The 14,933-nt window shown below is 35.8% G+C and overlaps 1 protein-coding gene and 1 long non-coding RNA gene across 3 annotated transcripts; both read left to right on the top strand.

Annotated features, from left to right (window-relative positions):
- The first annotated feature begins 6,188 nt into the window (after positions 1 to 6,188).
- Positions 6,189 to 8,802, top strand: LOC116144115. 2 transcript variants are annotated; one of them, XR_004130216.1, is made up of 4 exons: positions 6,189 to 6,467; positions 6,568 to 6,591; positions 7,131 to 7,223; positions 7,878 to 8,802. It is a non-coding gene; the product is annotated as an uncharacterized LOC116144115 (long non-coding RNA). The 2 variants fall into 2 exon arrangements; XR_004130215.1 differs by having other exon boundaries at positions 6,190 to 6,467; positions 7,922 to 8,802.
- A 1,361-nt stretch (positions 8,803 to 10,163) lies between these two features.
- LOC116144117 (peptidyl-prolyl cis-trans isomerase CYP22) lies at positions 10,164 to 14,513 on the top strand. Its single transcript, XM_031429580.1, has 7 exons — positions 10,164 to 10,563; positions 10,664 to 10,687; positions 11,235 to 11,322; positions 11,880 to 11,972; positions 12,757 to 12,789; positions 13,326 to 13,382; positions 14,144 to 14,513. Exons 1-7 carry the CDS (start codon positions 10,400 to 10,402, stop codon positions 14,252 to 14,254), a joined length of 570 nt encoding a protein of 189 aa, XP_031285440.1. The 5' UTR covers positions 10,164 to 10,399; the 3' UTR covers positions 14,255 to 14,513.
- Positions 14,514 to 14,933: the final 420 nt, after the last annotated feature.

Raw genomic sequence — 14,933 nt, 5'->3', positions numbered from 1 at the left:
CTTCATACGTATGTCTTTTATTATTATATTTATTTCATTGCGTTACACATGTTCTCTTTATTTATGCCGTCTCTAATAGTGAAATTCTCTCCCAACTCTACTTTATATCTGCCAATCTTTCAAGACTCCTGAGAATTGACATCTTCTTTTTTGATAATTACAGAGCTGAATTTGGCATAACTACTTGCCAATCTTTGCCCAGACAGAGTAAATGAATCATTCTTTCTCATAGCAATTCACTGCATACCCCCAATTGTATAGGTAATTATCAAAAACGAAAATTTCCATATTTGGCGTTAATGCTATTGATTCTGAGTTTATGTATAGCTTAACACACTATGTCTACACATTGTTTAGGTCTCTGCTAAACAAATATGCATAACAACTTAATGTTAATGACTGAACACATTTAGTTTACAAAGGTACGTTTGTTTCTTTCTTACTTTCAGAAATTTATTCGCGACATGTATGTTTAGTAATGGATTGAAGCAAGATATTTTTCTATCTCAAATGTCGAGGTAACCAATTGTAATTCTTTATTTACTTTTCTTGTATCCTTCAACATTGACTTCCTCTATGTTTGATGAAACTACATATTATGATTGTATCGCAGAAATATCGTAAATGGTTATGTTGGATGAGGCTTGAAACATTGGTCTATGCACTTAAAGGAACGACATTGTTTGATCCACTGAAGAAATCCTGAGCGTTGATGAAAAGAAGATCTAACGGCTGGAATTTAACCATAATGTCAACCATATAAAAGCGAGTTATTTGGCATTTACGTCATTCATTTTTGGCAATCTCTCTCTTCTCGTTAAACACCATTTGAGTCTTAGGGTTTTCAATTTGGGTTGAGTGAATCTTGTAACTTGTTGATTGAGTGACTGGGTCAAGTCATTCTAGGTGTATTGTATACGCTGTTTATAGGGCGAAGGGTGTAATCTCTAGTGAGTTACGGGTTAAGAAGGGGTTTTTGAGGGATTTGTGTTGCTGTGTGTAATCTGTAATCTTGACAGTGATTTAGTGCACGGCTCGTATGATTCTCGAGTTCAACGTGGACGTCTTGCTCAATATAGAGCAAGTAAACCACGGTAAATCTGGTTGTTCTTGTGTGTGTTTATTGTGATTCTTGTTCTGATCTATTGTATGGTTGATTCTTTCTGTGAGTGGTTATAACAGTGGTATCAGAGCCATTTCTTAGAGATTAGGTTTTCTATTACGAAATTAGGGTTTCATAAATGGGACTTCGAAACTGTGATTCCTTCTACTCTCCAAGGTTCTAGAGAGTCAAATCTTGGTTAAGTTCTAAAGGATATAGGCGGAAACCAGTAATCGCCTTAAAAACTGTCTGGCAGTAATTGGCAAATTCTAGTGTAACAACGCTACGTACCTTCTTAGATTCTTTGTTGTTTTCTTTATTTCATTATATTATATGAGTACACATGTATGGAGATCTCCCAATATGATGGGAAGATCGATTTTGGGAGTTGGAAGAAGATAGCATTGCTTCTCACAATAGGTTGCCATCGCACTAGAAGAGGACTCGAAAAATGGCCGAGGAGTGAAAAGAAAGAGATCAATGAGGAGGCATACAACTGATAATCAGAATCTGTCCGCAGCATCCTTCGGAAGGTGATGGAATTGAATCACCGATTGAACTCTAGGGTAAACTCACTACCCGTATGCTTTGCAATCTGGCCCCAACCTAGCTTTTAAAGGGGGTTTTATTCTCTTATAAAATGGATAGTGCCAAGAGCATAGATGAAAACCTGGACGAGTTTCTGAAAATGACCTTGGTCCTAAAAGGACAGATCAAGCTTTAGGAGAAACCAGCCTAGCCATGATTCTATGAATTCCGACTGATGACTACCAGTATCAAGATGCCCACAGTACCTCGGTACTGAACCAATCTGACCTAAACAGCAGGACGGGGCTAGAGAATTAGAATTGAAAACCCAGAAACGGAATGCACACAAATCTGTTTGTTAAGAGTAGACCAGAACCTAGTCAAACAGCAAGGAAAATAAATCAGGTGCTAGAAATAAAAAAATGGAAGGGCAGTAACAAGCATAGAGGAGAGTCCAAAAAATGTTTCTTTTGTAATAAACTGGGCATATAAAAAGAATTGTTTGAGTGATAAAGCAAAAACAAGGAATACTGGAAATAACCTAGCCACTACTGGAAACCTGGTAGAGGAACCTAAGTATTACTATGTCAATGAATGACACGGGTAAGAGTGGGTGCTGGACTCAAGCGTGTTCCTTTTACATGAGTCCTAGAAGAGACTGGTTCAGAATTTGAAAATGTTGAAAATGAACTGTTTACATGGGAAACGATAATGCATGCAGAGTAAGGGGGATAGGCACAGTGACTCTAAGGGTTAACACTGGAAAAGTGGTAAAACTAACTAGGGTTAGATACATACCAGAACTTAAAAGAAATTTGATATCCCTTGGCACCTTAGATGAAATCGGATGTTGTTAAAAAGCAACATGGATGCTTGAACATATAGAGATAACAACTTGATACTGAAAGGAGAGAAAAGAAATGGCCTTTATATCTTTGTGGGAATCGTTCCCAAAACTGCTTTAATTCTGTGACGCTTCTACTAACTTGTCCAATACAGAAAAGTGGCATCTTAGATTAGGCCACATGAGTCAAAGAGGCATGGACATTCTGAGAATAAGGCAGTTTGGCAAGGACAACCCAATCCCTTGAATTCTGTGAGAATTGTGTTTTAGGGAAACAGCATAGAAATAGTTTCACCAAAGGGACACACCTAGCCACTAGACCACTAGAATACATACACTCTGACCTTTGAGGACCTGGAAAAATGAAATCTTATGGAGGGAATAGCTACTTTATGTCTCTGGTGGATGACTACAGCCGCAAGGTGTGGGTGTACTTATTGAAATCCAAAGATCAGGCTCTAGGTAGGTTTAAGGACTGGAAAACCTTAGTAGAGAACCAAATGGGAAAAAGGGTGAAGGTTCTTAGAACAGACAATGGGCTGGAATTCTGTAATCAAGAATTTGACAAGTTTTGTTGTGACCAAACATGGGACAGTAACCTATACCCCACAACAGAATGGAGTGGCAGAACGAATGAATAGAACCCTCCTTGATAAGGTTAGGTGCCTGTTAATAACCTCCAAACTCCCCGCCTCTTTTTGGGGAGAAGCTCTTATAACAGCAGCATATCTGGTAAATAGAAGCCCATCTACTGCAATAAACTTAAAAAGCCCTGAGGAAATATGGACTGGTAGAGTCCCAGCTTTAAGGCACTTGAGAGTTTTTTGGTGTGTAGCTTATGCACACACCACAGGAGGAAAATTGGAACCAAGGTCAACCAAGTGCATATTGCTGGGGTATCAAGAACAGACCAAAAGTTATAGACTCCGGGATAGAGATACTCCAGGGGTTAAAATTATTGTGAGCAGAGATGTGATATTCAATGAGGGAGTATTTCCTTGTAAGGAAACTAGAACCAAAACTGACCCCATGTCAAGTACAAATGATCCCTTCACCCAACCTGAAGTTACACCAATTGAGGTGGAGTTTCCTGCCCAAACTCAAACCAACCAAGAAACTGAAGCTGTTATTGAACATGGAGGAGAAACTGGACAAACTGATCCAGAACATGAGGATGAGATAGAAAATGAAGATGACACTGAGATCCAACCTGAACACTTGCAAGACTACCAGCTTGCAAGAGACAGAACCAAAAGACAGGTAAGGGCACCTATGCGATATTCCTATGTTGATCTAATATACACTGCCCTCCTTGCAGGTACTGATGTACAAAGAAGAGAACCAGAAACTTATGAGGAAGCCATGCAGACAAAAGAAAATGAGCAATAGAAGGCTGTTATAGAAGCTGAAATGAAGTCCTTGGAGGTGAACAGAACTTGGAAACTTGTACCAAAGCCTAAGGATCAGAAACTTGTACAATGCAAGTGGCTGTTCAAACTAAAGAAATGTATCACTGATAAGGATCCCCTCAGGTATAAGGCTAGACTTGTAGCCAACGGTTTCACCCAAAGAGAGGGAATAGACTTCAATAAAGTTTTTTTCCCCAGTAGTTAAGTACAAAACCATAAGGCTTATGCTGTCCATAGTAGCTCACCGGGATCTAGAGCTTGAACAATTAGATGTCACAACTGCATTTCTACATCGAGATCTTGAGAAAGAGATCTACATGAGCCAACCCTTAGGTTTCATAGATAAAAGGGCCCCCAATCATGTCTGCCTACTGCTGAAATCCTTATATGGCCTAAAGCAATTTCCTAGGCAATGGTATAAGAGGTTTGACACCTTTATAGTAAGTATAGGACTCACTAGGAGTGAGTATGACAGTTGTTTCTAATTTGCTATTTTAGATGAAATACCTATTTACTTATTGCTGTATGTAGATGATATGTTACTAATAAGCAAATCAAAGCCTATGATCTGTGAGTTAAAGAATAAACTGAATGCTGAATTTGAAATGAAAGACCTAGGGGATGCTAGGAAGATTTTAGGCATGCAAATTGATAGAAACAGAAGTAAATGCAAACTGAAAATTCACCAATGTTCATACCTGCATAAGTTAGTAGAGAAATTTGGAATGTCAGGGTCCAAAACTGTCCAAATGCCTTTAGCAAACCACTTCACATTAAGCAAGGATCAATGCCCTAATACTGATGCTGAGTTAATTAGAATGGAGACCATACCCTATGCTAATGTGATTGGATCCTTGATGTATGCTATGATTAGCACTAGGCCTGACCTATCATTTGTGATATCATTGCTGAGTAGATTCATGTCCAATCCTGGTATGGAACATTGGACAGCCCTGAAGTGGTACTAAAATATGTTAGTGGATCTTTAAATGTGGGACTGGAATACTATAAAAGATCTGCCTCACTGGAGCTGGATGGTTTTGTAGACTCTGATTTTGCATGTGACAGGGACACTAGGAAGTCAACCACTGCATATTACTTTACCTTGGGGGGCAACTGCATCAGCTGGAAGTCCCAATTACAGCCTATAGTTGCACTATCAACAACCGAGACTAAATATGCGACTGTAGCTGATGTATTTAAAGAGGCAATATGGCTCAAAGGGATCCTGAGTGAAGCAAACCTGTCTGAACTGAAGCCAACCATTTTTTCAGATAGTCAAAGTGCAATACATCTGAGTAAGAATCCAATGTACCATAAGCGAATCAAACACATAGATGTTCGCTATCACTTTGTGAGAGATCTGATCACTAGGGAGGAGATAGCTTAATAAGGTTCCTACTTAGCACAATCCAGCAGACATGGGTACGAAGATTGTTACAATTGCTAAGTTCAAGCATTGCTTGAACCTACTGTCCATTCAGTAAGCAAGAGTAACAAGAGAACTATGAAAGACTCACTAAAGGCAAGTTGCACTAGCACAGGGGCTGTTTTTCCACCCATCAAGGTGGAGATTGTTGGATGATGGCTTGAAACGCTGTAGTATTAGCACTTAAATGGAACGACGTCGTTTTGATCCAAACTAAAGAAACAATCCTGAACGTTGATGAAAAGAAGATCTAACGGTTGGAATTTAACCCTAATGTCAACCATATAAAAGCAGAGTTATTTGGCAGTTTACGCATTCATTCATTTTTGGCAAATCTCTCTCTTCTTCGTTAAACACCATTTTGAGTCTTTAAGGTTTTTCAATTTGGGTTGAATGAATCTTGTAACTTGTTGATTGAGTGACTGAGTCAGGTCATTCTGGGTGTATTGTATACGCTGTTTATAGAGATTCGAAGGGTGTAATCTCTAGGGTGAGTTACGAGTTGAAGAAGGGGTTTTTGAGGGATTTGTGTTGCTGTGTGTAATCTGTAATCTTGACAGTGATTTAGTGCAGCGAGCTCGTGTGATTCCAGAGTTCAACGTGGACGTAGCTTATTCAAATATAGAGCAAATGAACCACAGTAAATCTAGTTGTTCTTGCATGTGTTTTATTGTGATTCTTGTTCTTGATCTATTGTTATTTGGTTGATTCTTTCTGTGAGTGATTATAACAGTTATAAATTTTAATGTGAGCCTTCGGAATGTTAAGACTTAACATTTTCTAAGAACATTGAGGTGGTGTTGAATAAATAGATCAAAGTCTGTGCCTGACAATTTTTTTTAGAACTTTCTTGGCGCAAAATCCAATGCATTAAGCTAACCAGTCAGCGACAAGCACGTGTTTTCGTAAAAGTAAAACCCAAACCAAAACCCCACTCACAACGAAGCTGGTAGAAAGAAAGAGCGATTCAGTGCGAAAGTGAAAGCTATCGATGGCGTCAGGCGGCAACGGCGGAGGTCTGGAGTGGCACGTGCGGCCTCCAAACCCTAAGAATCCAATCGTCTTCTTCGATATTACCATCGGTACAATTCCTGCCGCTTGTATCAAAATGGAACTCTTCACCGACATCGCCCCTAAAACCGCCGAAAATTTCAGGTCGCTTCACTTTTCTTCCTTTCTCATCCTAAATTTTCTTGTGCATATATCAATTTCAACAACACTTGTTCAAGTTCGCTTCTTTTTTCTTCTTTGGCAGGCAGTTGTGCACCGGTGAGTTCAGGTATCTGGCTATTGCGCTCATTACATAAAACAAGTTCTCATACCCTGTAATGTTACCGTTTATGATTATGAGGTCATCGTTGCTGTTAGTGATGTCTACTAAGTTTTTTTTTTTTATTTCCTTTCTTTTTAGAATAAATTTGTGTTGTTATCTTAATCTTTGTTGCTGTGGTGATATGTGCTAGTTGGCTTATTAATTTCACTTTGGGAGCTAAATTGTAAAGTTCAAGAAATGAAGGGGCCAAAGTGGGGAAATGAATTTTAAGTGATGGAATTGTGCTTATATATAAATTCTGGCTGGTGACCCCAGGCCTGTGAATAGCTCTATGTTAGATTGTATGGATAGTAGTTGGTGAATTAGATTGTATGTGATAGTAGTTGGTGAATGCTATTGTATGGTATCATAAAAGACTACTATTTGAGTGAATGTTAACTCGTTATCTACTATCTGTTGGTATATGCTATTTTATGTGGTATCATATATGACTACTTTTTTGATTGAGTAATCACTTCTTGTCTATTCATCTGTTGGTTTGAAAGAACACAAAAGCAGGATTGCCTGTTGGTTACAAGGGATGCCAGTTCCATAGAGTGATAAAGGATTTTATGATTCAAGCGGGTGATTTTGTCAAGGTTTGTTCCTTCAACTCCTGCATTTAAGCTTGTTTATGTTTTTATCATTTTAGTTACTCTATGATTGATGCTAATCCATGAATAAAAGTGTCAGATTCTTATTTTAATTTAAGAGTGTTTCGGTTCATGTTTCTTCCCTTAGTATACTGGACGATGCATATCCTGGTGATTGGAAGGACATTTCACGTTTTCTTTTTCTTTGAAGTGAAGTTAAATTTTGACATAGCAATTTGAAAAAGGAAAATGGAGTGAATTTGTGACTGCATTTCTCTTGTGCTATGTTCGTGTGGCCCTTAGTAGAATTAACCCTCTAATGCTAAAATTTAACAGCTTAAAACTCTCATATAACTTGAAAAACCAACTTTTTAAGCAATATTTATTTAATAACTATAATATACAAAAATTAATAGTTACTCTGGGTTTTCTGGTCCACTGGCTCATTTTTTTCCTTCCATTCATATTACTTATTCTAACCTTTTGATTTGTAAATTCTCTTTAAATTTCCTTCACAAATTTTTGGAAATTTTAATTTACAATTGTTATTAAGAAACATAAGAACTTGATATTTCTTTTAGTTATATCCTTTTGTACAATTATTTTTTTGTTTAGAGGGTTTACTGTGGCTTTTTCACTGTTCTTACTGAATGATTACAGCCAAAAAACAATTAGAGAGACTTCTAAATAGAGGGTTGCGATAGTCTGACAGGTCTACCTGAAGGGATGCAATTAAAATACTTGACTATAAACGACTGTGACCAATTGGTAGAAAGATACAGAAACAACATGAGTATTGTCTGCTCATATTCCAAATAGGCGGATTTAAAGTACAAAAAGATTAAAGAATCAATTTCGAATAACCATAGACTAGTTGCATCGAGAAGAACCGCCTTGATTGTTTCGACTGTGTCTTTGCGCTTTCTGATCTCGTCTCTAACTCCACTGGCCAGATCGATTTGTTGAAAAACTTGGGATCCCAACACTTCCAAGAGCTTCCAGGCGGCATCGAACACTACTCCTTCCGCCATTTCTCTTTCGTTGCAGCTGGCAATGCTAATGAAATTATTTGTCAGGTCCGATTGGTGAATGAAGAGTGAAGACTCTGAAAGAGTATTATTGAAACGTTGAAGACGAACTTGTTGAACTTGAAGCCGTCACTTGAATCGAAAGGTCCCTAAATTGTAATCATGTTTTTTTAGTCCACTAATATTTTATTTGTGAAAACAGTGATTTAAGAAAACATAATCAAAATAAGATTTAAAATTTGTTTAAGAGAGACAAAGTGAGATTATTCTGATTCTTTTATAAATTTTCTTGTTATACAATGGTCAAAAGGTTTTTTCAATTTCTTTCATTTGAGGAAAATCCGGGATAGGCGGCCCTCCTAGAGAGAGCGGTGTGCATGAACCAGGTGTGTGGGGATGCAGCTCCGTGGACCCCTCGTGGGGCCTGATGGCTGATAGGTGGTGGTATCACACCCTTCTCAAAGGAGCCGTACATAATACTCTCGCGTCGCGTCAGATGGCTCCGTCTCGAAATTGGCTTAGTGTTCTCATAAAGCTGTAAGGATTCGTGTTATTAAGTGAATATTGTATTATTGGAGATGTTATATAGATTATTTTAAAGTTTATTGAGAATGTTTAAGAAAATATATTTGATTGATTGGAATAAATTGGTTGATATGTTATATTAATATGTTTTGTTGAAATGAATAAATTATATAAATTATTAAATTGTTTCCTTTTTTAATATTAATATAATAAAATTTTTTTGAATATTTTTTTAATCTCTTATATTTAAAATTTTGTTAAAACACCCTAGTTATATAAAACTTTAATTTGTAACAAAATTAATCTCACTCACCCCAAGCCACTGTCGACAGTCAGCCACCGCTGCAGGCCGCCATCGAAAGTCACCAGAATTGTATACGATCGGTCGGATCTGGCTTGTTGTGCACCGATAAGGCCTTTTCTAGCCAGATCTGGTCATTTCTGGCCAAATCCAACCGATCTTGCATCATTCCGTCGCCAGTCAATGACCACCGGTGGTCGTGGTTGGCTGCTGGTAGTGGTGGCCAGATCCGACCACCACCCTTATGTAATTTTTTTAAAGTCCAGGAGTATTTATGTCCTAAAAAATTTGTATATAAGGATAAAATAGTACATAAATATATTTGTAAATTAATTTCAAAATAAGGGTATTTTTGTCCAAAATTTGTATTAATAAGGGGTAAAGCTTTAACAAAATAATATTACCAAGTTCTCTCTCCTATTAAGTCTCTTTAATTTTTCACATATAGAGAGTTTATTGGATTTGAATAAAAAATTTGTTATTTATATTTAGAAATTAACGAAGATACTCTTTATTTATATGAAAGATGCTCTTTATAGTTCTACACGTGGGTTTTTGAGTTTGTCAAATAAAATTTATCTACAAACACATTTTACGCAAATTTCAATGTCAATGAAAATGACAATGAAAAGTTTTAATTGAGTGAAAAAAAAAAAAACAACAACAACAACAACAAATAACCTTATTTAACACATGCAAATATTAAGCTAACACATTTTACATGTGCAAATATTCGTTACATACATGGTTACTAAAGAAAATGAATTAACATTAAATTTGAAGTAATACAAGCCTTACTCACTTCTTTTACTCATCTTTATTAAAATGTTAGTCTTATCCACTTTTTGAATAAAGGTGAGTAAGAGAAGTGAGTAAGGCTAACATTATTCTTAAATTTGAGATTGATTTTTGAACAATTCAATTTTTAGTAGTCATGTTAACGCGTGACAGAGATCATTAACACACAAAAAACCTGTCATTTCAATACATTAAAAAAAGTGTGTTTATAAATTAAGTGTGTCAAATATATTGTTCGTTAATGGTTTTAACTTTTAATGTGTGCCTTAGGAATGTTAAGACAACATTTTTTAAGCACACTGAGGTGGTGTTTGAATAAATAGATCAAAGTCTGTATCTGTAAAATAATTTGAAAATACAGGGGCGATTGTGAAATTCACTTTCTTACCAAAAAATCCAATACATTAAGCTAACCTATCAGCGACAAGCACGTGTTTCCTAAAGGCAAAACCCAAACCCAAGCCCAAACCCCACTCACAACGAAGCTGGTGGAAAGAAAGAGCGACTCAGTGCGAAAGTGAAAGCTATCGATGGCGTCAGGCGGCAACGGCGGAGGTGTGGAGTGGCACGTGCGGCCTCCAAACCCTAAGAATCCAATCGTCTTCTTCGATATTACCATCGGTACAATTCCTGCCGGTCGTATCAAAATGGAACTATTCGCTGACATCGCTCCTAAAACCGCCGAAAATTTCAGGTCACTTCACTTTTCTTCTTTTGTTATCCTAAATTTTGTTCTGCATATATCAATTTCAACAACACTTGTTCAAGTTCGCTTCTTTTTTCTTCTTTGGCAGGCAATTGTGCACCGGTGAGTTCAGGTATCTGGCTATTGCGCTCTCTAGTTGCCTCATTACATAACACAAGTTCTCATATACTGTAATGTTACCGTTTATGATTATGAGGTCATCGTTGCTGTTAGTGATGTCGACTAAGTTTTTTTTTTTTTTTTTTTTTTTTTTTTTCCTTAAATTCGTGTTGTTTTCTTAATCTTTGTTGCTATGGTGATATGTGCTAGCTGGTTTATTAATTTCACTTTGGGAGCTAAACTGTAAAGCTCAAGAAATGGAGGGACCAAAGTGTGAGAATGAATTTTAATTGATGGAATTGTGCGCATATATAAATTCTGACTGGTGACCCCAGGCCTGTGAATTAGATTGTATGGATAGTAGTTGGTGAATTAGATTGTATGTGATAGTAGTTGGTCAATGCTATTATATTTGGCATCATAAAAGACAACTTTTTCAGTGAATATTCATTCGTTATCTACTATCTGTCGGTATATGCTATTATGTGGTATCATATATGACTACTGTTTTGATTGAGTAATCACTTCTTGTCTACTCATCTGTTGGTTTGAAAGAACAGAAAAGCAGGATTGCCTGTTGGTTACAAGGGATGCCAATTCCATAGAGTGATCAAGGATTTTATGATTCAGGCGGGTGATTTTGTCAAGGTTTGTTCCTTCAACTCCTGCATTTAAGCTTGTTTATGTTTTATCATTTTAGTTACTCTATGAATGATGTTAATCCATGAATAAAAGAGTCAGATTCTTAGTTTGATTTATGATTTTTTTCGGCTCTTGTTTCTTCCCTTAGTATACTGGAAGATCCATATCTCTTTTTCTTTGAAGTGAAGTAAAGGTTTGACATACCAATTTGAGAAAGGAAAATGGAGCGAATTTGTGACTGCATTTAAGAACTTGATATTTCTTTTAGTTATAACTTATAACCTTTTGTAAAAAAAATTTTTTGTTTAAAGGGTTTACTGTGGCTTATTCATTGTTCTTACTGAATGATTATAGCCAAAAAAAATTAGAGAGACTTCTAAATAGAAACGGAGAGCGGATGGGGGTTTTGGTAATTAATGAAAGGGTAAAGTGGAGAAACTTGTGCTGCTTTATTCAATCTATGAAAACTTTCATCTCTGATCCTATAATTGTTATGATAAGTTGTCCTGAACCTTGTATATATTGATATTTGGCTAAATTACCAATTAAACTTTGTTTTGCAGGGTGATGGTAGTGGATGTACTTCTATCTATGGACATAAATTTGAGGATGAGAATTTTATTGCCAAACACACTGGTCCTGGTTTATTATCGATGGTATATCTTGCCTTCTTTGTTCTGCTAGTGAAATGCTGCTCAAGTCCTACACTTTACCATTAATAATCATTGGGAAAGATAGAATGCAAACAATAAGTATGGAAACATCAGGGGTGATGCTTTCCTATTACCAAAACTCGGGTGCTCTTTCTGTAATTAGAGCAAAACTCTGAACAGTTGAATGAAACTTACGGTATTCCTTTAGTGAGAATTATTTAGGTGACCTTCCTTGAGGTTTAGTTAAAACTGCAAGTAAACCCTCATAGTCACAGTTTATAAGAAGTCTTCTCTTAGTTCTTGAAAATCATTATATACTTTCTTTAAAATTCATCTGTATCTGCTCTGACGTTTCTTAAATTTATTGAAAACTTACCCTGTTTCTGTCAATTTTCTAAGCAAAGGTATCTGGCTATAAGTAGGTCAAACCTTAAGGTTAATTAATGAAATTGAACTTATTTAAAATGAGGAATCATTCGGTGAAAAAATTTTCTTCTGAAGGAAGTATACAGTAAAAAAGATGTTAACTTTCTAACATGTAAGGTTTAATGTACCTATCCCCTTAGGATAATATCTGATGTTTGCATGTGAGAACTGAACAAGAAATTAGAGATGGTAGCTTCAAGCATATTGGTTTGGTTGGAATATCCCTTGTCAACCTCTTTGAATGCCTCAATTTGCATAGAGAACCTCATCTTTCTTCTGCTGAATTCGTTGTGAATATTTTGAGTTTAATGATGACATCCTACTTCCAGCTCTGAAAGTGTATTCCATGCTCGTGTTTCAGGCAAATAGTGGACCAAATACTAATGGGTGTCAGGTATTTGATCAACCTTCTTGCTCTCACTCCCTCCTTCCCCTTTCTTTTTTCATGCTCACGTGCACTTGTGCTTGCACATGGACTGCGGGCACACACAGACAAGTATGGCCGGATCAAATATGTTACAATTTGGTTGTACCAAGTCTCCAGATTTTAGGCTGTTAGTTACATGTTTCTGGTAGATTGCATTTTTATGTGACTGAGCAAACTGATATTGTGGTGGGCATGACAGAATAGCTCTGCAATATTTTTCTCTGTTCAAGTGTAGTTTACTTTGAATTATATTTGCAAAGTTGCATTTGATGTACCTTATTCCAGGCCAATGCAATACACCTTTTTCTCTTTCTGTTCTGTATGTGGATAGGCTCTTACCCAAAAAGTTTTAAGCATAAAATTTGTGTATGAATTTATTCTAATTTTTCTCCAAAACTTGAGAGTTAGATGGTTACTGGAAGGATATTTTGTAAAGATTTTTTCAAATTTCTTTTGTCTCATAATAATCTTAAAGCATTGATCATTGCTTTCTTTAATTGCAGTTCTTTATCACTTGTGCAAAATGTGACTGGCTCGACAATAAGCATGTTGTATTTGGGGTATGTTCTCAAATCTTTTTCTTTTTTAATGTCCTACAGATATTTGTTTTGTTTTATACATCACTCATCACTGTATCTAACATCTAACAGTTATTTATATATAACTTTTATGGTCTTTTTTATTTTATATGTTCTAGGGTTGGGCAACATATTTTATGTTGACAATGGAATTAATAGTTATTTTTAACTTGTTAGAGATCCAAATCCTCTTAACATCATCTACCTAGGATATTAAATCTCACGTATTACCGAATTAATAAAATTTTAGAATACAGCTGTAGTCTTTAGGTTCAAACCTGACGTACATTGACGGATTTTGGGGTAATTACATGTAGAAGCATGTAATAAGTTTGAAAAATTTACTATGTCTCACTTATACAAATTAATAGATGACTACCTTTTATAAGCTGATTCAGAAAACCGAACATAAACCTAGAAAGTAATGAAAACTTGCAAGAGCTGACCTCTCAAACCAAAAAGACCAAAGTGTTTCTTAGCTTGTGTTGTGTCGAATTGGATCATAGTTGTAACTTAAATTTTAAAATATGTATATGCTTGGTTCTTTCGACCTTTTATACAAATGGTGTAAATAGTTGCCTATTTTTGGCTGTGTTGAGTTGTTCAGCCATAGCCTTTGTCCGGATTGACAACCTAATTTACAGTCTTGTTCCGAATTCCCATTAGTAAATCTGCCCTTTTCTTTAGCCTTCCATTACATCTTGCCTTTAAAATGTTGATTTTGTTTGATAACTTTCATGCAGAGAGTGCTTGGAGACGGTCTTTTGGTCGTCAGGAAGATTGAGAATGTTGCTACCGGACCCAACAACCGTCCAAAACTGGCATGCATTATCGCAGAGTGTGGAGAAATGTAAAAGGTGAAATCAAGAAAATACTAATGAGGATCATCTAATAACATATACTTTGTAACTAGTATGAGCTGAGTTAGAATTAATTCTTGAAGTCCACTGATGACATCTGCTATAGTTGTTCTGCTTTTTTTAGCAAAACATATACATTATGAAGAAGTGAATTTTTTTTTTTTTTTTTTTATGACAACGGGATATCTAATCATATATTTTACTTTGTAAGTTGCTTGTGAATTTGGCATCTAATGCAAATTTATTTAGCTTACTTTGATTGCATAGATACACATAGAATTTTCTTCTTCTTTGAAACATATTTGGATATGATTTATTTCAAGTTGTTGAAGAAATATTAATATTATTGGTTTGTGAATTGTGAAGATGTATTTTTGGACCCTTTTTTTTTGTTTTTTAAAACATATTATTGTTTTAACATTTTTATCTTAGCAGACGTGTCAACCTATATTTTTAATTTGTCGCTTACATATTGCTTTGAACGTGTAATATTATTATAATTTTTACATAATTTTCTTTAACAGAGATTCATCAAAATGAGCAATTAGGGCACATAATAAAAGTATATGAAAAATCATTTTTTTAGTTTTTTTAATTATATTGAGAAATATAATCTTTTGGTAAATCAAATTTATCAGTGTAATCAAAATCTAAGAGCACACTTCTTTAATTA

The sequence above is a fragment of the Pistacia vera genome, unplaced genomic scaffold, assembly GCF_008641045.1.
Source record: "Pistacia vera cultivar Batoury unplaced genomic scaffold, PisVer_v2 Contig438, whole genome shotgun sequence".
NCBI classification, from domain to species: Eukaryota; Viridiplantae; Streptophyta; class Magnoliopsida; order Sapindales; family Anacardiaceae; genus Pistacia; species Pistacia vera.
Note: the sequence above shows the minus strand (reverse complement) of the source record. Positions and strands in the feature narration are given on the sequence as shown.